The sequence below is a fragment of the Rosa chinensis genome, chromosome 4, assembly GCF_002994745.2.
Source record: "Rosa chinensis cultivar Old Blush chromosome 4, RchiOBHm-V2, whole genome shotgun sequence".
Classification (NCBI taxonomy): Eukaryota; Viridiplantae; Streptophyta; class Magnoliopsida; order Rosales; family Rosaceae; genus Rosa; species Rosa chinensis.
The window spans coordinates 51,834,559-51,860,337 of NC_037091.1; the positions used below are offsets into that span (position 1 = coordinate 51,834,559).

The following is a 25,779-nucleotide window of genomic DNA, read 5'->3' on the forward strand; positions in this document are numbered from 1 at the left end:
AACAAATTACGGCCAAACCGTATATGAATTTCAAAAATGCATCTAAATATTGAAAATTAAGAAAATCACGAAAATGCTGATCTCATTAAATGGTGAGCTGCAGAGACCAAATATGGTATGTATCTCGGATTTATCATATTAGATATACAACCAAAGTGATGCTACAAAGATCCTTCAACTCTTCGTTTTACCTAGGCATTGCAGAAGGATTGTGGCCAAAAATTCCTTTCGCAATTACTAACTAATTTTTTTTTTTTTTGAATAAATGGTTGGTGCGGCTGCCCTCAAACCTTGATTAATGAAACTAATTACTAACTGATTTGATAACAGCAAATGTTGTAGAATTAACACCATTGTAGTTTCCCGCTTTCAATCTCTCTGGGGCTTGATCAATACTGCCAATGGCATTGTTGTAACTCAATGTACAAAACATTACCGTTGATTAAGCTGCTGGTTAGTGTTGGCTGATTGATAAAGGAGTGAATGAGCTAGAGATTGGTACAGCTTTCTCACCTGCTATGTCGATGGTGAGCCTCGCCAAGCTGTGAGGTCAGCTTGAGGGGTTCTAGGATTGGATTTGAGAACAGTGAGCCCCAAAAAATTTATCGAGCTTAATCAAGATCGTTTGGACCACTTTCCATTTCAAATTTCGTCGCATAGTAATTCGCCTCATACTGACCAGTCTAAAAGTTTATTTACTTGTTGTTTTCAAATCTAGTCGGATTAAAGTCCCTCTGAGTAGTGATGACGAAAGCTCACCCCTACAACAATGTGAATGCATGTACTGTACACTGGTGACGGGATAGTAGCGGAAGGAGCTGGCTGTGGGGAAGCAAGTTCGATAAACCCTTTTTCAGAACTCAGGTTCCAGGTTTTATTCCGAATTCTATTTCTTGAACTTTGTTTTTCGGAACTTGTTGGATGTGAGTCTTGTGTTGAACTTTGTTAGATTCTTATTCCTTGAGGTTAGTTATTTACTCGAGTGATCACTCATGTCAAGTTCTGGACGAAATAATTGACTTTATTAACCCAAAGATTTTTCACCTCAAAATATTTTTATTTCTGCTATGCTTTCACAAAAGGTTTATTAAACAAATTGCCTTGCGGTTCTTTAGAATGTTAATCAAGCATTCGGTTTGTGTTTTAGAGACTCGGGCACTGTGACATGCTCAAACTGAAGAGGTGCAGTTTGGGGTGTTACAAGAACGATCACACATAAACTAAGATTGTGAGTTTTACAGCAAATGTTGTTAATCTCTTGTACCTTTCACATGATCTTGAAAGTCATGAGAGGTAGTAACAAACACGAGAGCTAGTAAGAGAGGAACAATAACAGATGAATGGGCCATTTTATTAATTCTTTTCTTTTTAATTAATTATCGCATGGGCGATGCTTGGAAGTATGTGTGTAGAAGTGCGCGCGCGCGTGTGTGAGATCCATTTTTTTTAGTAATTTTAAGGGATCACTCATTAGACCAACTTTTTGATCATATTCATCGTTACCCCGAAGCTATCAAAGTGGTCAGGCAATGTGCTGCAATGCATAGTTGGAGCATTTCACATGTGCCGAAGGGGTTTATCTTGGGCCTAGGAAACCTTTGGGTTCCCCTTGACAAAGTAAAAAAAAAAAAAAACATATTCACCGTTTAGTTTTTAGTCTCAATGAGCAGATCACTTATGTAAATTTTTAGCCTAATTGATGATCGATCATTAAGGCATTTATAACTATGATTTACAATTTTAAGCATGAACGGTTCAGGTTCGACATATTTAGTTCATCCATTGATTTAATCTAATTCGATACCTTAACGATAATCAATTTGGTTGAAAATTTACATAAGTGATCTACTCATTGAGACTTAAAAATTGAACAGTCAAGATCCCAATATGTGATCGAAATTTTTTAAAACTAGAAGTTAGATCAACAGCCATAAGTGGTTAGCGACTACAAACACTTGAGTATAGAGACATTGGCGGGGAAATAACCAATTCTCTCTATCTAAGTACCGCAGCCCATTACAGTTCAAGCGAAGCTCGCTTAAAAGCAATTCAGCCTAGTACACACAAAAATAGTCTCACCTTCTAAAGAAAAATCATTCATCTATGGCTCACCTGCCTACATGCAATTGTGGTACACATGAAGTATAAAAAAATCTTAGAAAGCTCCTAGAAGCTACCTCCGCACACACCAGACTTGTGAAAAAAATAAAACTCCTTAATCGAAGCCTCGTCCATCTGGGATAGCAGATTTTTTCTAGCCTTCAACTTCTTCTTTTTCTCACCTCCCACTTCATTACCTTTCTTGCCTTTGCCAGCAGTGCCGTATGGTTTCTTATTCTGACTGCCAATGGGGTGGCCTATCTTCTTCTTGCTTGGGTTTACCACAGGCGACTCCAAAGTGATAAACCCACTATTGCAGCCTCAATTTTTCTCTTCCCAATTACCAAGTTAAGCCTTGGTTTTTTTGGACACACATAAGTATCCCCCGATCATTTCCTTCTCTTACCAGTGATAAGAATCTCCCTTATAGTAACTTGACGCCTAAATCTCTGAGGAAGAAAGGAACCTGCAAAAAGAAAAGATAGAGTTGCAGCCACTCCACAGGTACCAATGCAGTGTCGGGCCACCATTGTTGACCCTAATTTCAGATGAGCTTGCCACTAATGCCGCCATTCCAGACCCCACTACCTACTTGGTCAATTGTGCTCTTCTACCATTTTCCACCCCCTGCAGTGGTGGCCCCAAGGAAGGCAGCCGCACATCGGTCACAAGACCACACCAGCCGCACCTTCCAAAATTCTTGTGATGCTTGAAGTGCACTATGGCCTTGACCTTGTCCTCCAAACAAAACAACCACTGGAGAAGCAAAGGCTGATAGAACTCTATCTCAACCCGAATAAGCAGCACACCTCACCAGAAAGCTGGTCTGTCCCACTCCTTCATATCATCGAGCATACTTTCAATCATGCGCATCACCCTCTTTGAGCGAAACGCTGGTGGGATCTTTAACAGCGTGATCTAATAAGACGATCGCTAGAATGGTAGCAGATCGATCTGCTCCATGCCATCATACTCTACGAGAGCAACCGGGGCATAGTTCGAATCCCCATAGCCCCCCACACCACAACCCGGTTTTGTCAGTTGGATCCAAAAATGTGAAGAGGACCTCATCCCCATCTACAAGCTTAATGCTAAAGTCTTCTTTGATGTTCCATGTAGATCGAAATATCCTCAGGAAAGATCTCCTCTTATACTCCCGAGCAGTAAGTAACTTGCGCACCATATACACCTCCAGACGCCCAAGGCCCTTGCCCTTGGAAGGCCTCAGATCTACAGCCCTCTTCGCCTTCGCAATAGCCAGAGAGGCTGCCAGTCGAGCTGCCATGGCATCGATGTTCTCCATAGCTTTGAAGCTCTTGATTTTGCTTGCTGGAACTCGTTCGCAAACCCTAACCATAATTGTAACCCTAGAGAGGGCAAGAAAACACTGTATCTTATGTTGTATTATTTAAAATAACGAAGGTAGAACATGTATTCCTGTTGTCTTCCTATTACGTTTGTAATATGTGTTTGATTATTTGACCAAAAAAAGAGAGGATAATATTCAATCCAAACAACATTTGAAGCATCTATTATTGATTGGGTTAAAGATGGCTTCTGCCTCCCAATGCCATCATCTTTTGGCTGAGTGTGATTCTGAGGTCCTGGTGAGTTTAATCAATCATGGAGTGGATAAGTTACATCCTCTAAAAACGATCATTGATTGCTACAATTCTTTGAGAAGACAGTTCTGGAGTTGTGAGATAACACATGTTTATAAAGGAAATTAACCAGGTTGCTGATGTGCTTTCCAAGGCTGGTTTGGACACTGACATTGGAGTGCATTTCATGGAGCAACCTCCTCCACAAGTGATGCCTTCCTTGCTTGATGACTTGTGTGAAAGTCCTAGATTTAGGAATGTAGTTTTTAATATGTAGTTTCTTCTTCTTTGTTTCTGGGCTTTTTGGCCCCCAATTATCCAAAAAAAAAAAACTACTACATCCAGGTAGAAATTATTCTCATCCTCGAAAAAACAAATTGCCTTGCTTACTAGTGCGTGCAGGCTATTCTTGTGGTCACAGTTGCGTTACACATGAACCCCAGAAAAGTTTTAATATCTACACTTACAGGTATAGACATTTACCAATATATAACCGATATTAGATATTTTCTTTCGTATCTTCGCTAATACTACCGGTGTATTTCTAACAATACCGAACTAATACTACTGGTGTATTTCTAACAATACCGATATTTAAAACCTTGAAATATTGAAAATCGTACTTATCACCAAATAATGAAAAGTCATTAATGAAATTTATGTAATTTTTTTTGGTAATATTTGGGCCTGAAAAATTATCAAAGCCTTATGAGATGAATTGGGCCTCCATGTGAGAGAAGCCCAAAAGACGATTTGGGTCTCTTCGAACCCCGCGAAACCCGATAACAGACTCTCCTCTGTAAATAGCTCCTGACTGCACTTTTCGACTTTCGCTTCGTCTTCAATGGCTTCGACCTCCTCCACCAACCCATTCGATGCCTCAACCTCAGGTACCCTCTTCTTCTTTCTCTTTCCTTTTCCCAATTCTATTTCTTGGGTTTTCGATTCACCTTCTTTGCCCCGCGACTTCTGTTCTTAATCCACGAACAGGGCCTAGAAGATTTTGAGAAAATCAATGGTGTTTTTAACCCGAAACTAATTTTGCTTCTGTTTTCTAAACAAAAATGGGTATTTGAATCCCTGTAATCATAAACAAATCTAGTAGTTAATTTGGTGAGGCTTAAAGCATTTTGTAGATTTATGGATCGAGGTGCTTGATTTTCTGTTTGGTATAGTAATGGAAAGCTGCAGGCCCAATTACCCAATTCATAGAATAGTAACTTGGCTCGAAAACTTTCGGGTTTTCAGCTGCATTATCTACTCTTTTATGGGTTTGAAGCCTTTGTTGTCTACTTTTTTTTTGTTTGGTTATCTCAAACTATATCAAATAAGAAGCTAGGCTATAACCTCTTCTAGGTGTCTTTAGTCTTAATTAACTCAAAATTGGTAATATATGTAGAGTAGCAGTTGAGAAATTCGAAGATCAGCATCACATGTTCTGACAATGTTATTTATGAATCTTTGTTGTCTACTGATTTTGGTGCTTGATGTCCGGAAAAATATGGAGATAGTCTACGACTATTGAAGACTTATACTTTTTATCATGTTTTGAATATTTATACAAAATCGTTGGACATGAGATGTGTCTATTTATTAATTGGCTTCTAGGTAGACTGGTTTTCCAACTTCTTATTGAGCAACTGTTGGTGCATTGCTCCTTCAAAGCTACAACCTAGCTTTCTGCCGGGACTAGTCATACTCATACCACTATTTCTGTATAGCCAGTTTGGATTCTTTGTTCCCCTACATATGGTTAAGTTATTTGGTTTTGTGTTTCAGGTAGTGCAAGTGAAAAGGATGGTGTTGAGTCTGCACAGGGAGCTGCTACTCTTCCAAGCTCAAACTCAAAACCTGAAGAAACCGGTCAGAAATTCTTCTCATTCAATTCCTGTTCTTCTGTCTGGTTTATCTCTAAAATATTACATCAGTTTGTTGATCAGAAGGTTTGATGTCCTGTCTTTCCTTTCTTGATAGATGTAAAAGCCCGGGTAGATGCTGTGTGGGAGCAAATGAATAAAGGAATATCTACTAAGAATTTCAAGGATTTATTAAAGAAATCTCATTCACCTGCGAATAAAACTCCAAAGAAGGCATCGTCTGATGTGAGGATTTCTTCATTCTCACTGTTTGTGTTGGATGATAAAATTTAAGTGGCTAGAACTTGACCTCTTACTGACGTATTTCTTCTCAGGGTTGGAAGGCATATCTCGGCCTGGCACCAAAGAAGACGGAGTCCCCAAAAGAAGATCTATCACAGAAGGGATTAAGTGTCGCACAGAACAACACTACTGATATTGTCATGCAGGACAGCTCTAGTGAGAATGCCAGGAAGCTAGCTGCTGCTGCCCTCGTAGAAGTTAAGGATGCTGGAGCTGCAGTATTAGGTAGAGGGAAAGTTGAGGTAAGTGCATTGTTTCGTTCTCCTGCTCTTTTGCACTCTGGTGCCATATGTTGGGTGGGGGTGGTTGGTATACACTTTTGAGACCTGTCTGTATAAAATTGGCTTTTCTTTAAGATGGACCTTTTGATTAGTTGCCATGCTTTTTGCTTGAGAATCATATTTGATGAGATGCATGCCATTTGAGGATATAAACTTTTGAGACCTGTCTGTATAAAATTGGCTTTTCTTTAAGATGGACCTTTTGATTAGTGGCCATGTTTTTTGCTTGAGAATCATATTTGATGAGATGCATGCCATTTGAGGATATAATATATGCATCTAATTACCAGCCATCTTTTGCCACTTGAGTAGTCTTTGTGATTGCCCAAAATTTTCCTTTTGAGGTTGAAGTTCTTGAGCTGATCTAAATCAAATTTTAATATTTACGAGAGCAGCCAAATCAGTCATCATCTGAATGTAAAGCTGCATTTTTTTTAAGTGATATTCTATCGGCTTGCATGGTTAGTTCGTAAATGAATTATTAAATTAAAAATCAAATCCAACACTTCTGTTTCTTTTTGTAGATCACAGAGGTCCGGGACTTTGCCGGTCAACAAATTGAAGTTAAGAAGCTTGTTGACGCTGATTCAAAGGAAGCATCTGAAAAGGCAAAAGCTCATGCACCTTCAGCTGTTGATGCCGTGCTTGAACAGATCAAGAAGAAACAAAAGCTCAGTGTGCTCGACAAAACCAAAAAGGACTGGGGAGAGTTTAAGGAAGAAAAAGGGTTGGATGAGGAGTTGGATGCCTACAAGAAGAGTTCAAACCAATATCTAGACAAGGTTTCCTTCTTGGAGCGAGCAGATTACCGGGAGTTTGAACGGGAGAGGGATGCACGGCTGGCTGTGCAGGCCAAAAGGAGGCCTGATATGAGGGAGGGTCCATAACTGCATTCAGGGCTGCTTCTGAATGCTTGTACCAAACTGCCAAACTTACAATTGTGGGGAGGACACGAAAAGTTGCTGAACTATCAGTATCTTTGCTTTGATTTCGTTTACAGAGCAAAAATGAAAGCCTTCGAGTAGTTTGTAAGGGGGTATCGGGCATCATTTGCATTAGGTGTTTTCAACAGCCCGGATTCTCTATGAGAGAGGAGAGAAGGGCATTAATTGTAAACTAGCTATTTGATAAAAAATTTATGGGTGGGATTGTAGGTCTTGTTTCTTATAGAGCAGGAGCATAACAGAGCAATGTAGCTCAATTCTTTCTTATTATGTCGTTGTACTGCAATAAGAATAATGATGAGATGGTTTCTCTGCTAAATTGGCCTTGCCCATTCTTTACCTGTTACGTTATATTAGACCCACAATCGAGACAGAATGACGGAGGAGATTGCCGACGATTTATAGTTTGGCCAGTGTGTAACAATATCATGTGTGGAAACATCTACAAAACTCAACGTCCTTTATTTATAATGTTGCAACCTCATAGATTTGGATGTAAGAGTTGACACAACAAAGAACAAAGCAGTTGTACACGATCAAAATATCATAAACGACACAAATAATCTCTTTGCTCGTTCTTTAAAGAAATCGAAGCCCTGCTTGTGTTGTTATTCACATTGAGATAAGAAAGCATACAGTCATTCCCTTATTGTAACCAAAGGGACAGAAAACCTTGTAATCAAGTACTTTATCTGCAACCTTCAATGAAGGCCAAAATAACTAGATGGAAAGTTCTTCACAAGTCATTCCAAAATTCTTAAAAAATAAGACAATGAAAACAAGAGTAAAAGTAATTAATTTTTCTAGATGTGAATGGCCTTGTCATAAGTCGCCATGGCAGCTTCCTTCAAGGCCTCGCTCATGGTTGGATGTGCATGGCAAACGCGAGCAATGTCCTCACTTGATGCATCATACTGCAATGCTATGGCTGCCTCGTGAATGAGCTCTCCTGCATTGGGTGCCATGATGTGAACTCCCAAGATCTTATCTGTTTCTTTCTCAGCCAAAATCTTGACTAGTCCTTCAGCATCATCTATTGCCTTGGCTCTGCTGTTTGCCAAGAATGGGAACTTTCCAACTCGGTATTCGACGCCTAGGGCCTTCACTTGCTCCTCGGTCTTTCCAACAGACGCAACCTCAGGGTGAGTATAGACAACCCCAGGAACCTTGTCATAGTCCACATGGCCAACCTTACCAGCAATGAACTCCACACATGCAACCCCATCCTCTTCTGCCTTGTGAGCGAGCATAGGTCCAGGAATAACATCACCAATTGCATGAACACTTGGAACATTTGTTACAAACCTTTCATTCACTAAAATTCTCCCCATCTTGTCAGTTTCAACTCCTATCTTGTCCAGATCGAGCCCAGATGTGAATGGATTCCTGCCAGCGGATACAAGTACAACATCAGCTTCAAGTGTGGTCTGCTCACCACCAGCTGCTGGTTCAAGGGTCAACTTGACACCATCTCCAGAAGTATCAACTCCTACTACCTTTGTTTTGAGTACAAATTTCATCCCTTGCTTCTCAAGGGAACGCTGGAATTGCTTGCGAATTTCCGAATCCATTGATGGGACAATATCAGGTCCAAACTCAACAACGGTTATCTCAGAACCAAGTCTTCCCCAGACTGAGCCCATCTCAAGGCCAATATATCCTGCTCCAACAACCACAAGTTTCTTTGGGATTTCTGACAGAGCCAAAGCACCAGTTGATGATACTATTTTCTTCTCATCAATGGTAACCCCGGGCAAAGATTTGACATCAGAACCTGTGGCAATGATAATATTTTTTCCTTTCACAACCGTATTCCCGCCATCAATGGTGTCCACTGAAACTTCATTGGGGGAGACGAACTTTCCATAGCCTTTAACATAAGTCACCTTATTCTTCTTGAACAGACCTTCGATTCCTTTAGTCAGATTAGACACAGCTTTGTCTTTCTGGGACATCATGGCAGGCAAATCGATCTGAACATTGTCGAACTTAACACCATGACTTTTAAATGAATGCAGAGCTTCATGGTACATGTGAGACGAATGAAGAAGCGCCTGGACATTAAACGTTCAGTTAGAGCTAAATTTCACCAGCAACTCACACCAACATAATTCAAGGAAGCCACAAAGACCACCTAGTTATACCAAAAGCAACCCAAAAGATAACATTTACTCGACAGAAGCAGTAAATTTTATGGCTTATTTACTGGCTCATCAATCACAGGCTCAGATGAACTTTGAACAGAACCAAGTAAACTAGCACAATTTTGCCCCACATAAGATTTCAATTAATCAACTCAATCCAATCAAAATGAAACTAAAATCACAATCAAGCGACTGAAATCTAACAAAAAAATAACATATGGACCAAACAATTAGATCCAACAGATAGTAAAATCAACCAACAAATCACACACGATTATCAAAATTAAACCTATGATAGATTAAAAACCCCAGTAAGAGTGTAAGAATGAGGAGAGAGAGAGAGAGAGAGAGAGAGAATACCTTGGAGGGTATGCAGCCGACGTTGAGGCAGGTGCCGCCGAGAGCACCGCGCTTCTCGATGCAGGTGGTCTTGAGGCCGAGCTGGGCGGCCTTGATGGCGGCGACGTAGCCGCCGGGTCCGCCGCCGATGACAACGACGTCGTTGTCGTCAGATCCCGAGGAAGCGAAGCCGCGGGAGAAGGAGGTGATGGAGAAGGAGTAGCGGACGGCCTCCGACGACGTGTTGGACAAGTTTCTAGATAGAAGGTAGGCCTTCCGCCGAGCAAAGCTTGCCATGGCCATTTTCTAGGGTTTCTGGTGAAAAATTGAGAGAGCTTTTGGTTTCGCTCAAAGGCAGAAAAAGGCTGGACCTTTCAAATATGACTGAACCAGTGTGAGCCTACGGAGTGGTGCTTTTTTGCTGTACAGAATTTTATTTTCTGTTTATTGGCTTCTATTATATTCTTTTTTGGGTGATCCTGTGTGCTAAGGTACACAGTACAGTTCCTGGTGTAACCGTTGATCGTTTGCCACGTGACGGTGTAAGTGTGATTTGGAAATGAAACGTAATCGTGGCCGTCGAACGCGATCACGTTGAGGCTTACCTTATTTGACTACTCCAACTGAGTTGGCAAATCAATTGATTAAGTGAGTAAGAAGAACACAATCATGCGTCGGCTACCTAATTCTTAATTCAATTTTCATTTTTTTAGTTTTTGGGAGTTAAAGACATTTTATATAAAAAAGGAGAGTACTAAATGGTAGCCTCACAGAGGCTTAGCATATCACAAACTGGGATGTTTGGTTTAGGAGACGTGCAAGATGATGAGGCTATCTGTCTGCTGCCAACTGAAGCCAATCCAACAATGGACAGTGACCCATAACACTCTCAGGCTTTGTTCGGATTGCGATGAAGCAAACCATAAAGATCAATTTCCCATGGCATGATTCCGTTTAAGGTAATGCTCGAATAGTCGAACGTAACAACACTGGAATGAGAAGAAGAATAACAGAATATGAATCGGGGAGGTTGAATCCAATCGATTTAAATCAAGATTGTAAATTATGTTTACAGCTACAGTTCACTCAATTCAATTCAATACAACTCAAAGTACCTACTTCTATCCTACAAAACTGCTGACTGCTTGCTTTGTTCAATAACTATCTGAAACAGCCACAAACAGATAGAAGTTCATTTCCATTTGGAAAGAGTAAATACTGAATCACATTCAATTGCCTTCCAGCAAGCTTCTCAACCTTAAAAAACTGCAGTTCCTTAACCTTGGCCCCTCAGAGCGAGGCTCAACAGCACGATCAGGAGAAGAGAGGCATACAACAATAACAGTGAGATTGTCAGCTGCATGCATGCGTAGTGCTTCTTTCACGAGTTCTCTGGCACACTGTTGCGGATCATTGTGCTTCCTCAGCTCACGCCGAACAAGACTCACTGCATATTGGCTAGACATGACATCCCATATCCCATCACAACTAAGAATCAGAAACTCATCATCTTCTGTTAACTTAACCCGCTGAACCTCTGGTTCAGCAATGAGAGGTGATGAGGAGCCAAGTGGTAATTTGAAATCCCAATTTCCAAGGGTTCGGGTGACTGAGAGATAACTATTCAGATACTCACCATCAAAGTAACCACCCAACTGCTCCACCCGCCTACGTTCTGGCAAGTAAGTATGCTTATGATCTTGGGACATATCAAATGCGATTCCTTTCCTGCAAAGAACTGCCCGACAGTCACCAGCATTTGCTACGAGCAACTGCCTTCCAAGTACTAGGGCAGTCAGTGCTGTGGTTCCACATGAACCATCCACACTGTGTTCATCGGCCAAGGCCTGGTCTGCCAGTAAAAATGCTTTCTTATGTGAGTTCTCCAACTCTTTGAAGAAAGCATCATCAAAATCTACTGTATGCGGCAAGTCAGCATCTTCAAAAAATAGTCTCATGGCATTCCTCTTGATATAAGTAGCTGCTTCAGGCCCGCCATGCCCATCAAAAACTGCATAAAATGCACTTGGCAAGGAACTCTTAAAGAGAGGCCCAACATGGGCAGATAGGTCATCGATCCGAATGTGATCGTCATCCATGGAACGCCTTACTCCGATGTCACTATGGCTTCCTGAGTGAATGGTTGGAACAAACTTGACTGCAGGAGTCTCTATTACAGCATTAGCAATGGTCTCTGGGCACCTCACAACCTGATTAAAAAAAAAAAAACACAGAATTAGATTAGTACAGGTGTCCTTTATCTCAAAACCAGAATCCTAAAACTGATCATCCAGATACAAACAAATAACAAGTAGACCACTAAGACAACTGACTCACAAAGTAATCATACAGTTTCACCAGTACATTTTTTCTGCAATTAAATAAGCTATATTGAACGCATCAAACAATCCCAAAAAGCAAGCAGCCAACCAATTTCTTAGAATAGTAAGATCACCCAACATTAAGATGGCATACCAGAAATAAACTAAACTCCCAATTTCCTGGCCCACCCGTTTAAGCAAAATTCCCAGCAACATACAAGGCAGGTAAGAAAACAAAAGAATCTGCACACAATCTAATCTGATATTATAGAAAATAGAAATTAACAGGTTCAAAACTCTTAACCAATTAATACAAAAAAGCACGTCTTTCCCAATAAATTTCACACTTTAAAATTCAAGTCACCAGCACATAATCAGAACTTATTTGTCAGGTTTTTCTGGGTATCAAAAAACCAACTTTCTAAAGTGGGTGGGTAGTGTGGGGGCCATAATTGAAGTCTGCAAAAATATTCTAGGCATCAAAGATAAATACTTTACACTTCGAAATCATCAGGATGAACACCATGAAATTCAGAACAAAACAGAGGGGAAAAAAAAACCCAATAAACAAGTAATTCAGTAGCCTCTAATTCAACCCTATTAGATTCATAAAACCATCAACCATGTTCGATTTTTGTTCATTCAATTCAATTCAACAAAACAAAAAACTGATCTTGAGCATAAACATCAAACCAAAAACAAAATCAACGACTAAATCCCACAAAAACCCAACACCAGAAACTAACACCTTTCAACAAAACAGCAAGCAAATCACTAAATTCTCCACACAAACTCAAAAAATTAAGCTAAAGCAACACAGTCACATACCGATTCGAAGCCCGAAACCTCGGTCGACACCATATTCTGGCAAATAATCTCGGCCTCAGCCACCATATTCTGGCTCACAATCATCCTTAAACACCGTCGTAAAGTCGCGAAATTTGAGAATCTAGGGTTTTCTTCACTAAGGGAATTTAGGGTTTTTTTTTTTTTGGTTCTTCGAATTCTGAATCGCTCTGGATTTTCAGATTTTTTGTGTGTTGCAAATGTGAAGCGGATGGGAGAGACTTGGGGGTATTTAAGAGGTTGAATATGGAAATTTTTACCGGCTGCAGCCAGTAGCACCGCCTCTGGTTACCGCCACGTGCGCGTGGCTCGACGCGGGCTTGATGTGGTTCCAGGAGGAAGCGTGTGTTTCACGCGAAGGTCAAGACACGTAACTAGCTGGACGTTACTTGGAATGGGTGTGGTGGTTTGACGGTTCTGCCCCTGGTGCGTTAACTTTTGCGGCTGTTGGTTTCCGATTCGTACTTGGAAATTGTGCGGTTTTCGCTTTCCTTTTACGGATGGACAACTAAACAGTGGGGGCACCAGGCTTCTCCTTCACGCCTTTTTTTTTACTGGTCAACGGAGATTTTATTTTTGCGAAAGTGTTTTTTTTTTTTAATGGGGATTTTTGTTAATATTTCACTTTTTTGTTTATTGACAATGGAAAACAAAAAAAAGTCAAGATCAATAATTTCTAAAAATAATATAATCATTCCAAGCTTTTTTTTTTAGGGTTTTTGTCCATTTACACCATTTTTAGAGATTTTTTTCCCACTTACCCCACTAAGTTTTTTTAATTCCCTCTTACCCAAAACACTCTAAGGAGGTCTTCCCTAATACCCCATTAAGATTTTTTTTTTGTTTTTATTATTTTTTTAATACCATTTTACCCTCACCTTTGTTACTTAGAGAGAGAGAGAGAGAAACCATAGGGGACTTCGCCGGAGTCCGATCACCGGCAGCCAGATTCCGGTCACCGGCCGCCGGATTCCGGTCACCGGCCACCGGATTCCGGCCAACTTCGCCGGAATCCGGCCAATTTTCCCCGGAATCCGGTCACCGGCCGCCGGATTCCGATCACCGGCTACCACCCACTGGTAAGTTTTTTTGCCCCCAATAGACGTCTATTGCCCCTCAATAGACGACTATCAACCATGTATTGCCCCCCAATAGACGACTATTAGCCATGTATTGCCCCCCAATAGACGACTATCAGCCATGTATTGCCCCCCAATAGACGTCTATTGCCCCGCAATAAAACTTTCGGTAACCGGAATAGGAACTAATATTCCTAAAATTAGACAAATAAAACTTTGATTAAAGAAAAAAATGAAGAAATTATATCAATTTTAAAACGTCTATTACCTCCCAATAGACGTCTATTGCCCCCCAATAGACGTTTCGATTACCGAAATGAGAACTAATTTTTCTAAAATTACACAAATATAACTTTAATTAAAGAAAAAAGAAGAGGAGATTACATTAATTTAAAACATCTATTGCCCCGCAATAGACGTCTATTGCCCCCCAATAGACGTCTATTGGCCCTCAATAAAACTTTTTTTCCTTTCTTTTTTCTTTTTTTCTGGGCCTCTGCCACATTTTACCACAAAAAGAAAAAAAAATTGATTAGGGCACCCAGAAAATGATCCGGGCACCCACGCTGCACCTTTCTTCGCCGGTTGCAGACCTGTTGCCGGTTGCAGGTCCTCGATTGTTGTTTTGATCCCAGTCAGTAGATCGAAACCGGAGCACGAAGATGTCTGAATGTCAAATCAGGCCCTCGATTGCAGATCCGTTGCTCGCCTCAGTTGCTGTTGCCGGTTGCAGGCCTCGATTGCTGTTGTGAGGAGACCGGCGAGATGGAGATCAAGACGTGTGTTGGATCGTCGGAATCTGCAAGAGAGAGAGAGAGGCGTCGTGCAGGAGAGAGAGCGGAGAGAGACGATGATTCAGATCGGCTTGGCTACCGGAGTCGAAGAAACGACGACGTGAACAGCACCGTCGCTTTCCGATGGATCAGCGTCGGAAAATGCCGCGAATCCTCTACCTCCGCCTCTGGATCGACGCGCAGAAACGCCGCCGCCGTGGAAATCCACCGAAGTCGTGTTAGGGGGAGAGAGAGAGAGAGAGAGAGAGAGAGACAAGCTCCGGCGAAGGGATGGAATAGAGAGAGAATGGCAGTGGCTGCAATTTCTTAATTGAGTTGAGGGCACAATGGTCATTTGATGTCAAATTGTGTAGATAGGAATAAAAATCTGTTGCTGGGGTAAGTGGGATAACTTTGGCTCATTTTGGGGCTTTTGGTCAAGGACCCTTTTTTTTAATCTCCTGTGGGTCTCGTTACAATTTGTTAAGTTCTGTTTTGCAACTTGAAAGAAAGTTGCATAAGTTTTCAAGAGGTCTAGGATTTCAAACTTCTTAATTTGGAGTTAATACTCTAAAGTTTTAGTCATGACGCTGTTTAGTTTGGAATTTTGGATTTTGAATCCAAGAATGAGTCTTGATATCCAAAGTCGAGTTTCAAGTTTATGAGAATTGCTCTAAAGTGTGAGTTTATCTCTAAGAGTTTAAATTGATGTCCGAAGTTCGATTGTGATGTTCGGATGTAAATGTCATTTCTTTAGCCCTGACTCGAGTGATAAAATCATCACGTGTCTTTTGAAGTATTTTAAAAAAACTAGAACATTGAAATCATCATGTCATTCCTTTTACTATTACTGAAATGTTACAGCAAACACAAGGGTTTCAAGACAAGCAAGGTCATTGTGTACTTTTTGGTAGCTTTCAATACGTGTCATAAAAAAAGAAAATAAAAAAAGTACGTGTCCTTGATCTAGCATTTGATTTTGAGTGGCCTCTTGAATTTTTATACCAAATCAGATTTGAAAACTAAGGAAAGGGTATGTATATCATTATCATTGAAGAATGATGAAGAAGAAATGTAGCCTGAATTGCTGCCCTCATTTCTCACATGATTTCATAACAAGCGTAAATGATTTGTCTGTTCCTTCAAAACCGCCATTGGATTATGCTAAACGTTTTTCTGACTTCATATTAATTATTAGGTTTAGCAGGAGGACCATTTTGATTAAAGAAAGGGCAAATAGTAACTATGAAACTTTATTTTGGTGCTAGTACCTTAAATTCATATACAAAAGGATTGCGTGCTAAATGGGGTTAGCTTTTCTTAGTTGTTGCCTTGTTGGATTTCAAAGTGGCTGCCGTCACCATTTGAGCACTTGGATTCCATTTAATTGTTCAAGGCCAAAAGACTAATCAAAGTTACTTGGCTCACAAGTCTTCTTTCCTCCCAAGTCTTTTCTCGTATGGTTTCATGTAGCAAAAGCTTGTCTTTTTGGTCATTGTTATCCAAATATCGGATGAACAGTTGAAAGGAGCTTAAGCCAAAAAGTCATTCAACTAGCTAGCCCTGATCAATATGCCGACACATATCTTCTTCCTTAATTTAGAAGGTTTGAGTTTGGGAAGTGCAAATGCTCCTAGATAGATCCGCCACTGGAAGCGCACCAAAAAAATTATGTGGAATAAGGTCGGACAGTTTCACTATCACACCTAAAACCAACAACTGCACTGAATTGGACCAAAACACTCCATTGATTTTCGGTTCGGTTCGATGGTCAGTTTGATAGTTTTGCAACCACTGAATTCGCCGGATAAACTTAAAACGAAGTGGCTAGTTCTACACCGAGTCCACCCCTGCTGCAGCCAATTCTCAAATGAGTCAAATCTGCCATACCCAACTCCTCACATATATCTTTTTACTTCAGTGTAGTTAAAACGATGTGGAATCTGACCTTGGGACTTGCCATTTTACTTTCTTTACTTTTTACCCTCGTGTAATCTTGGTGTAGATTACTCTCAATATAAATAATAAATTACATAGCCTAAGCACTTACTGAGTGAGGGAAGGGAACTAATAGGTCGGTGAGGTCTCCCTTAAGTGAGTGGCTGAAACCCTAATCAGTCACTACAAACTTTATTTTATATATATGCCATATCATCCCACACTTGGCAAGTTGGCAGAAGAAAAACTCGAGTGGTATCTATCTCCATCAGTGTTTGTTCAGAAAGAGAAAGTTCCTATTTTTTTCAGTTATTCTGTTACGTATCATCTACAAGAGGTGGCACCATGACAATCATGTATAGAGATACCTCCTTTTGGTTTTTCATAGAAATTTCTTCTGTACGTGTCTCAACCACAATCACTTGCGTTTCAGATTCCTAACCATTACCATCCAAGACTTCGAGTATGTGCCACTCATATATATTCTCTATAATATGCCATATGTAGTCTCTTCTGGTTCAACAAATCCCAATGGCATTGTGTTCGGGACTTGTCACACCAGCTTAAAAGTACAGGATTGTGACCTTCGCAACAATTTGGTACCCATAAAATAAAATGGAATATACGTGTGGTTTTGAGTCTTTTGACACAGGGATGGTGCGTCACCCTTTGCTGAAGAAGTCAACTTATACCAACCCTTGAATCTTCTTTCATCATGAGAAATCCACTACCAGACTACCAGCTTTCTAATGAGAGCAGATAATAAAAGAGGTCAACTTGATCTAACAAGAATTACCCAAGAGCACCTCAATTTACTGTAAATGAATCAAGAATACCATTTGATCATCAAACAAGAAAAAGAAGGCTCAGCACAAAATTACTGTACAGTTGACAACTCTCTGATGTTCCCGGAAACTTCACAAAAGGGTCGATTTCGCTTGGTACAATTTGCTGCATATAAGAGTATTGCTGATAACAAAGATTGAATTTGTAAGGCTGATGTTGATATGTTACTCACAGCAGTTGGCCTTGTGCTCTTTCTGCAGCTTCTCCCAAAGGCACAACACCAACCTGGGGGTTTGGTAATGAGCAAGAATATAGTTTGACTCACATCCAGCATTGTAAAACCTCTCATCCGTAACGTAATTCACTTCTTGACCTCTGTTCTTGAATTGTTCAATCCATATGCCCATTGCAACATCCTCCAGTTTAAACAGCTGGAGAAACATAATGATAGGAGGTCAGTTCAAGAATGACAGATAAACTCACTGCCTGATCCATTAACATCTTTGCACACCCCGAATGCAATTCAATGAACAGTCGTTTTCTTAAGAAACAAGATTAATTTCTTTTTAAGACAATGATACTAGTTCTACAAAATTATTGCAGATCCTAGAAGAAATGCAACTTAGAAATTGGACAATGTGTAAGTATACCTTGAGGTCCCTTTCGTGGTGGCTACGAACAATGAATTTGACAATGTCCCTAGAGATGATGTAACCTGGACCATGTGCCCATGGAGGGAAACCCGCATGTGGCCATTCCTGCACAAAAAGAACACTCATCAGAACCTATCCAAAGTGCGATATTGAAGAAAATATTATGCATATATTAAGAAAGAAATTTCATGTGCATACCTCATCACTAATGTACCATTTGCTGTCTCTGTCTCTGTCGGGTGATGATTCAAATGATATAAGACCATACAAGAGACCTTTAGTTGTCTTTCCCTTGAGGCTGGAGATGACCTCGTCAATTCTAACAAAAGCATCATCATCTGTTTTCATGATATATTTAGCAGGAAGGATTTTGGTCTGCAATTGAGATAAATATAATTTGTAATCTTCTAACTATACTTGCACGAAAAGAAAGATCAATGACAAAACATAGATGCAGAATCATGATAGTTCAGTTTGGAGGCACAGATGTTTTGTATCAACATACACCAAAAATGCAAATTGCGATTGTCTTCAGGCTTATCAAGCTGTAATAATCAACAAATGGCATCAGTTGGATATCTCCATAAGCTTGAGCTTCTCGCCACAGTTCAAAATTAACTTGACTGTTCTTGTGCTGCAGGTATGGAAAAAAGTAGTTGAGTTTCTTCTTTCCAGACCAAGTAATACATTGATGACTAGCAGAACCATAATGAAATCATCAATACTTTGGAATTCAAGTAGTATGTTACAATAAATTACATGGTGAGCTCACTCCACTTCTTCAGGTCAATATACAAGAGCAACATGCTCTAAGCTAAGCACTATAAACAGTCCCCCCCCCCATAACTTGTAACAATCTTGAACAAATGCCCAACATAAAATCTCACACTTGAGATACCACAAACACAAGACAGTTATTGCTGAATAACTGATCAGAGAAAAGAAGTTTGTAGCCCGTATGTCATTGGCATTACAGAAATTGACCTTTCCGGGCCATAGCAAAATCTAAGACATTATGCATAAAATTAAGTACCTTATCTTCGAACTACTTAGTGACAAATTACTGATTACGACTTCAATTACCAGACATTAATCTTTTACTGGGCAAAACCAATCTACGACTATATTGGACAATTGGTATAAGTAAACAGAAAATTCCTAGCTCAAATGGTTCACTTACAAGGCCAATGAAAAATCGGACAGCCACATCTCCAGAACGTACAGCCTCGTACTGCATCCAAGTCCTCCTCAATGCCATTCTACGCTCAAAATTATTTCCTGTTGAGAAAACCCCAACCAACATCAAAAGCCTTTTCTTCAAAAGGGGTGGAGCTTTCAGGTGCTCAACATCAACAACTAAGTCATGATCCTCGGAAATAGGCAAGCCTTTAGCTAAGGCCGATAAGACATTCAAACCACCAGCCACTTTAACTTTGGAAACTGACCATGGTTCAAGTTTCTGCATATAAAAAGTGAAGTGGACATAAGTATTCTTTTACCAATATGGAGTGCTCTTTCAATAACAATAATCTGATATTATCCATAACTCATACCTTACCTCCCTATACGCAAAAGATGTTTCATGCCTTCCATTGACAGTCATGTGAAATCCCTCTAAACCAACCCACAGTGTTGCAGTAAATGGATTCCCTTCAACGAATGGGAAATTAGCATCTCCATGAGCACTTACCCTGGAAACATTGGTGAACATGTCACTACTAGGCTGACTCATATTTAGATTTTCGTCCAAAGAGCTTCTGACAACTTGTTCATTGCAAAGAACAAGTCCATCGACTGTCGAATTTACTAAAGTATGTTAGATTTCTAGTTGCAAACCCTTGATTAATATTATTTAAAAGAAAAATAAAACATACAATAGATAATAAAGATTAATCAATATTGGGAATACTGCTAAACAATCATACTATTTGTGCAAATGCACAAGACAAGAAAAAGTGTCTACAGTTATATATACCATAAGTTAACTACATGTTTCATATGATGTTGTATATAAGCAAACAGCGCCGAGTTGCATTTGCACTAATTACAGTCTAAAGTTAAAGTTTACCTTTTAGATTGCTAGCAGATCTGTGAGAAGGACATCTTTCCTCTTTGCCCCAACCAAGTTCATTATTCCAACTGTTTTGGATTACAAATGGCTCCTCTGTCATGTTGTCAGCAGGAAGGCTGACACTGTAATGCAAGATGACAGGAGGCTCAGGCTCTCCCGAGAACTGCAAACCTAGAAGTTCAATCTGAAAGCTTCTAAAGCGCCCATCAGGAATGCCAACCAAAGAAATGGACGAATCATCAATGAGGCCACAAGGGATTTCAAGAATATTCCCATCTCCTGATGCTATATTATCGAGTGCATTTACAGAAAAAGGACAGGATTTGTCTTCTTGACCTTCACTTTTGTTTAGTTTTGAAGCCTTGTCCTTGTCTATTATAGACAGCAAGTCTTTCCATGCTATCGAAGCTTCTTTTACCCCTCGAGCTGTTTCAGGCAAAGCATCTGACCTGGAGAGTAGGGGACGCAAGTGACTCCATACAAGCAAGGCCTTGGTCTCTTCTTCAAAGATGTCATGTGAAGCAAACAGATCATCAAGCCCATCTACCTCTATCAAATGTGGTTTCTCAGGTGGTTTTGGCTGCACTATCACTTTTACCTCAGGAAACGTCCCAAGAGAATCATTGTCAGGATTGTTTCCAAAGAATTCAGCAGCCGATTGCTTCGGTGACTGCTTTGGTGATTGCTCCGGGGGTTCAATTTTGGCAATGCTTCCGTAACGAAAAACCAATATCATAGCAAGAGTAATGATCAACAACCCTCCAGACCACTTCCTCATTTTCGGTAAATGTCGAAACTGAAGCTTACAATAAAAAGACATCACTCCTCTTGGGCCTTTCTATAAGCAATAAACGCTAGTGAGGATGTAACCCAGTTCTTGAACTACCACCTTCCATCATCTGTTTGCTTACACAGACACATTGAAATACTACTTTCATTATTCATAGCCAATCCACAGGAAAACTGAAATGCGCAAGTAAGCCTAATCCAATTCTCAAAACCCAACCCCAACAAAGACCGAAACTTTATGCTCCAGCTACACAAATTACACAAACTCTTCACTTAAATTTCGAATCTTTTCAGTAAGGATCTAGTTTTAGTGTTCCAGTGTCACTGTGAACAGTGTGAAGTATGTAAGTATCAAACGAAGCAATGTCTGATTGAGATTCATGAAGCTAGATACAAGAAGCTTACTTGCATATCTTATGTGGGAGTTGGGTTCTTCGAATCTGAAGCAGAAGCAGTCAAATCTACGATGTGAACTTCTGAGCTCGAAAGCTGACCTTCATGGTTGGGCAACTAAACAGTTCTGAAAGACTTCGGGGGAGCTTCTTATAGGGCGCCGTTGTCAAACGGTTGACCTTTTTGTTTTTGCAAAAGAAAAGTGTAGACTTTTTGTTTGGCCATAAAAAGTTCGAAAGATTGTTGGGGTACGATGAAGCACTTTGTCTAGATTTTGTTGACATGCAATTGTTTTTTCGTTGGTTTGGTAAATTTAGAACAGATTTTATGGGCTATGGTTAGGGCTGTCAATGGGTCGGTTGTGTCGAGTTTTTGTCGTGTTAAGATATTAAACGTGACAATAGGCAAATCTAAACTTAACCCATTTAATAATTGTGTCAAAAATGCAAAATCAAACTCAACCTATTTGTTAAACAGGTGATCTGTGATGATCCGCTTTTTAATCGTGCGGATCCAACCTGTTTTATTTCATGTGAATTTCGAGTTTTATTATTGGGTCGTGTCGGAATTGATAACCCTACTTATGATTATTTTTATTTATTTATTTTGAAGTGCTAATATGCTCGAAAATTTGAAACAAAAAAATTTCTCTTAAAATTTGGATTTAAGAGCATTATAATGGTGTTTATTTTTTATTTATGAAAAAATAGCTAAAAGTTAAACGATAAAAGTAAGTTTTAAAAATGTTATTCGAACCATCACGTTCAAAACTTTAGAAAACCATAAATTATTGACGGAAAAATTAAAACAAAAAAACAATTGTAACTTCGAAATAGAATGATTAGATTAATTAACTGATCATGCAACAAGGGATCACTCGCCATTTGGGTGAATGCACCTTCAATCTCTTTGTGGATCTTGTACCCTTTTGGCAGCAGAAGAATTTATCTAATGCGGGGGTGATATGCAATTTGATGTTATTTGTTGTGTATTTGGAGTTTTGGACTAAAAGAAATTTGGCCATCATTTCATCATATGGTTGTTCTTTGACCGAAATTGTAACCGGGCTATTTTAAGGTCTCTCAATCTCGTCAGATTATGTAGCTTAATTGGTGCAATTTCTTGAATCGTGATGAAGAGAGCAGCATTGTCCTCCTAGAGGAATTGCAGTTTAGGTGGCCTTAAATTGGGCTCGTCTAATTTGGGCTTTTAGAATTTTCTTTTGGGTTGTTTAGTTCAGTGTCTGTAATATTTCACCCATTGGTTGGGTCCTTTTTTTATTTATTTATTTATTTTTTTAATAATTTTTTTTTGAATGGGAAATAAAATATAGAAAATTACACAGTAGCACCTGACCAAATATATAAACACAGAAAACCCACCTTCAATTTATTTTATACAAATAAGGACACAAGCTCAGGTCCAAAACCAAATGTAACTGGGCCTGGCTTCGAATTATGTTACAAAATGACTAAAATGTTCAGTTTTTATTAAAATTTACGCTTATGCCACTGCCACAATCCAACGACCTAAACCTGAAATCCCAAAACACAAAACGCAAAAAAGCCCAAACGTGAATTTCTCTCCAGCGACGGATCTGGCTTGAAGCAGTAGCACTGCAAAATCTTCAGTAGCACTCAGCTTGATTCCGGAATCGACCTGCGCCTCTGACTCCAATCTGAATCGCGCCGGCGGCGACGATGCGCTCACCATTCACGAAGACGACGGCGACGGATCTAGCTTGAATCTCCGAAGCAGTAGCACTGCAAAAAAATCTCCAGTAGCACTCAAATTGATTCCGGAATCGACCTTCGCCTCTTATTCTAATCTGAATCGCGCCGGCGACGACGATGGGCTCACCATTCAGAAACAGAGCTGAACATGGATAAGCGAACCCGTTCGGGTACGGAACGAACTGGACGGGCGCGTACGGGTACTGCACCGGTCCAACCTGGTAATGGTGGTGCTCCGCCTCGCCGTTACTCAAATTCAAATTCACATTCATAACGTTAACGCCGTTATCGCCTTGAGATAGCACAACATTCGTTGCGTCCACACTCTTCTCTTTCTTTCTCGCCGGCGATTGTTGCTGTTCTCCTATTTGGGCTCGCATTTTCTTCTCTTCTCGCTTCCTCTTCGCCTCCTGCCTCCGCTGCGCCTGAATCTCCCTTTTCGCCTGCGGATCCACAACCGCGCTCTCCGGCTCGGAAAAGGCCGCCGGCGACGCCATGCTGCTGGATCTTCCAACCGCCGCCGTCTGGATTTCGTCTCCTCCGTTGAGTTTCGGTTTTCTGAAACTCACGCCTCCGATTGACAAGCCTAAATCCAGCTCAATCTCCTCCTCTTTCATCCCTCGCTCGGAAACCTCCACCATTGTTGCAGAGCTCAGTAATTCAATTCGTATAAGGAAAGGAAAATGCGAAATCTGAAGCTCGAAGTAGTCGTAGTGAAATTTGAAGAAGAAGGCTCTTGTTCGTTTCAAAATTGATTAGGGTTTGGTATCAGATCTTTTGTAGGGAAGAGGAGACGAAGGGAGGGCGGGTGCCACGTGTTGTGATAACAGAAGGGAGGAAGGCGGTACCTGACACGTAAGACGTTGGGGGATGTAAATAGGGGATGGGATTAACACTAATCCAGAATAATCGCGGCTTAAGAGCCTGGTAATTCGTTGCTATGTGCTACTGTGTTAAAGTGAAGTTTGTTTCTGCAGTGCATTATTGCTATGTGCTACTGTGTTAAATATTTTTGCTATGTGCTACTGTGTTAAAGTGAAGTTTGTTTCTGCAGTGCATTATTGCTATGTGCAACTGTGTGCAGTTTATATGAAGTTTCTTTCTGCAGTGCATTATTGCTATGTGCTACTGTGTTAAATTGAAGTTTCTTTCTGCAGTGCATTATTGCTATGTGCTACTGTGTTAAATTGAAGTTTGTTTCTGCAGTTCATTATTGCTATGTGCTACTGTGTTTATTTGAAGTTTATTTCTGCTGTTCATTATTGCTATGTGCTACTGTGTTCAATTGAAGTTTATTTCTGCAGCTATGTGCTACTGTGTTCAATTGTAGTTTATTTCTGCTGTTTATTATTGCTATGTGCTACTGTGTTCAATTGAAGTTTCTTTGTGCAGTTTATTTTATGTGCTACTGTGTGCAGTTTCTTGTATTTGTGAAATTTATTTGAAGGTATGTGCTACTGTGTTAAAGTGAAGTTTGTTTCTGCAGTGCATTATTGCTATGTGCAACTGTGTTTATTTGAAGTTTATTTCTGCTGTTCATTATTGCTATGTGCTACTGTATCAGATTGAACGAGTACAGTAGCAGGAATAGACGATGACGAGTGCAGTAGCAGAACACGAGTACAAGTGCAGTAGCAGAACACGAATACAAGTGCAGTAGCAGAACTGGACGAATATGAGTGCAGTAGCAGGATTAGGTGATGACAAGTGCAGTAGCAGGATTAGGCGATGACGAGTGCAGTAGCAGAACACGAGTACAAGTGCAACGAGTGCAGTAGCAAGATTAGGCAATGACAAGTGCAGTAGCAGAACTTGACGAGTATGAGTGCAGTAGCAGGATTAGGGGATGACAAGTGCAGTAGCAGGATTAGGCGATGACGAGTGCAGTAGCAGAACACGAGTACAAGTGTTGTAGCAGGATTACGCGATGACGAGTGCATTACCGGAAGAGGGGATTTGTGTTGGGAAATGTACTAGTGAGACAAAGTTTAGAAAATTTTGGTACCTCAAAATTGTGGAAATTTCAATGGATATTTTGCTTAAATTAAAATTTAGAAAATTTGATGGAAGTTTTGATATATGTGGTAAATATTCGTATCTAAAACTAGTTTTGAAGATATTTTGGAAAGTTTAAAATATCGATAAAGCTAAGTTACGAAAAAAAGTAACATAAAAAAAAAGTAATATAAAGTGATTATTCTAAAAAATAAAAAAAAGTAACATAAAAGGAATTAGAAATAAATAAAAAAAGTAAAAAAAAAATAGTTAAGGGTAAAAAAGTAAATTAATTCATGACATGTGGCAAGTGGAGAGCAGATTGTCCTTATTTGTAATATTTAACCTTATAAAGGGATTAGAAGTCAAAAGAAGTAGATAAGGATAAAAAGGTAAATTAACTCATGACATGTGGCAAGTGGATAGCACATTGTCCTTATTTGTAAGATTTAGTCCTTATATGTTTAATTCAATCTTTAGATGATTTATTTGTTAAATCATCTTTTGTCAATAACTTATATGTAATTTGTTAAAATAAAAATACAAGAAATCACCCCCCGGTAGCCTAACATATCAACGTTATAAGCATGAAGAGCCGTCAGAGGAAGTGCATTCTTCCAACTAGCAATATTTTAAGTGTACTAGTAGCTTCAATTGCATCCGTCACAAAATTAGCTTCTCTCCAAATGTGTTTAAAATTGATAGGGTGGAATCGGCTTGTCAAAATTCAGATATCACAAACCACAAAAAATTCTGATTCTCCAAGAAACATCAGTGATTTTATTGATACAATCTATGAGGATCTTGGAATCTCCCTTGATCATGAATGTTCCA

General features: G+C 39.8%; 4 protein-coding genes across 9 annotated transcripts; 1 reads left to right on the top strand and 3 right to left on the bottom strand.

The window, feature by feature from the left end:
- Window positions 1–4,489: 4,489 nt before the first annotated feature.
- Window positions 4,490–7,404, top strand: LOC112197864 (craniofacial development protein 1). Its single transcript, XM_024338777.2, has 5 exons — window positions 4,490–4,591; window positions 5,481–5,564; window positions 5,676–5,803; window positions 5,893–6,102; window positions 6,666–7,404. The coding sequence occupies exons 1-5, from the start codon at window positions 4,546–4,548 to the stop codon at window positions 7,026–7,028; spliced, it is 831 nt and encodes a 276-aa protein (XP_024194545.1). The 5' UTR covers window positions 4,490–4,545; the 3' UTR covers window positions 7,029–7,404.
- A 256-nt stretch (window positions 7,405–7,660) lies between these two features.
- On the bottom strand, window positions 7,661–10,005 carry LOC112197861 (dihydrolipoyl dehydrogenase, mitochondrial). The gene is made up of 2 exons (XM_024338775.2): window positions 9,590–10,005; window positions 7,661–9,139 (listed from the first exon to the last, which is right to left on the bottom strand). The coding sequence occupies exons 1-2, from the start codon at window positions 9,869–9,871 to the stop codon at window positions 7,889–7,891; spliced, it is 1,533 nt and encodes a 510-aa protein (XP_024194543.1). The 5' UTR covers window positions 9,872–10,005; the 3' UTR covers window positions 7,661–7,888.
- Window positions 10,006–10,563: 558 nt separating this feature from the next.
- Window positions 10,564–12,955, bottom strand: LOC112197862 (probable protein phosphatase 2C 13). Its single transcript, XM_024338776.2, has 2 exons — window positions 12,718–12,955; window positions 10,564–11,778 (listed from the first exon to the last, which is right to left on the bottom strand). Exons 1-2 carry the CDS (start codon window positions 12,799–12,801, stop codon window positions 10,798–10,800), a joined length of 1,065 nt encoding a protein of 354 aa, XP_024194544.1. The 5' UTR covers window positions 12,802–12,955; the 3' UTR covers window positions 10,564–10,797.
- Window positions 12,956–17,308: 4,353 nt separating this feature from the next.
- Window positions 17,309–21,403, bottom strand: LOC112198087 (hydroxyproline O-galactosyltransferase GALT3). Of its 6 annotated transcripts, none has more exons than XM_040517701.1 (8): window positions 21,230–21,403; window positions 20,033–20,941; window positions 19,523–19,758; window positions 19,145–19,423; window positions 18,470–18,598; window positions 18,163–18,339; window positions 17,962–18,069; window positions 17,309–17,742 (listed from the first exon to the last, which is right to left on the bottom strand). In XM_040517701.1, the coding sequence occupies exons 2-8, from the start codon at window positions 20,853–20,855 to the stop codon at window positions 17,536–17,538; spliced, it is 1,959 nt and encodes a 652-aa protein (XP_040373635.1). In that variant the 5' UTR covers window positions 20,856–20,941; window positions 21,230–21,403; the 3' UTR covers window positions 17,309–17,535. The 6 variants fall into 6 exon arrangements, with proteins under 6 accessions (XP_040373635.1, XP_024194896.1, XP_040373634.1 ...); XM_024339128.2 differs by having other exon boundaries at window positions 20,033–20,934; window positions 21,230–21,402; XM_040517700.1 differs by having other exon boundaries at window positions 20,033–20,963; window positions 21,230–21,402.
- Window positions 21,404–25,779: the final 4,376 nt, after the last annotated feature.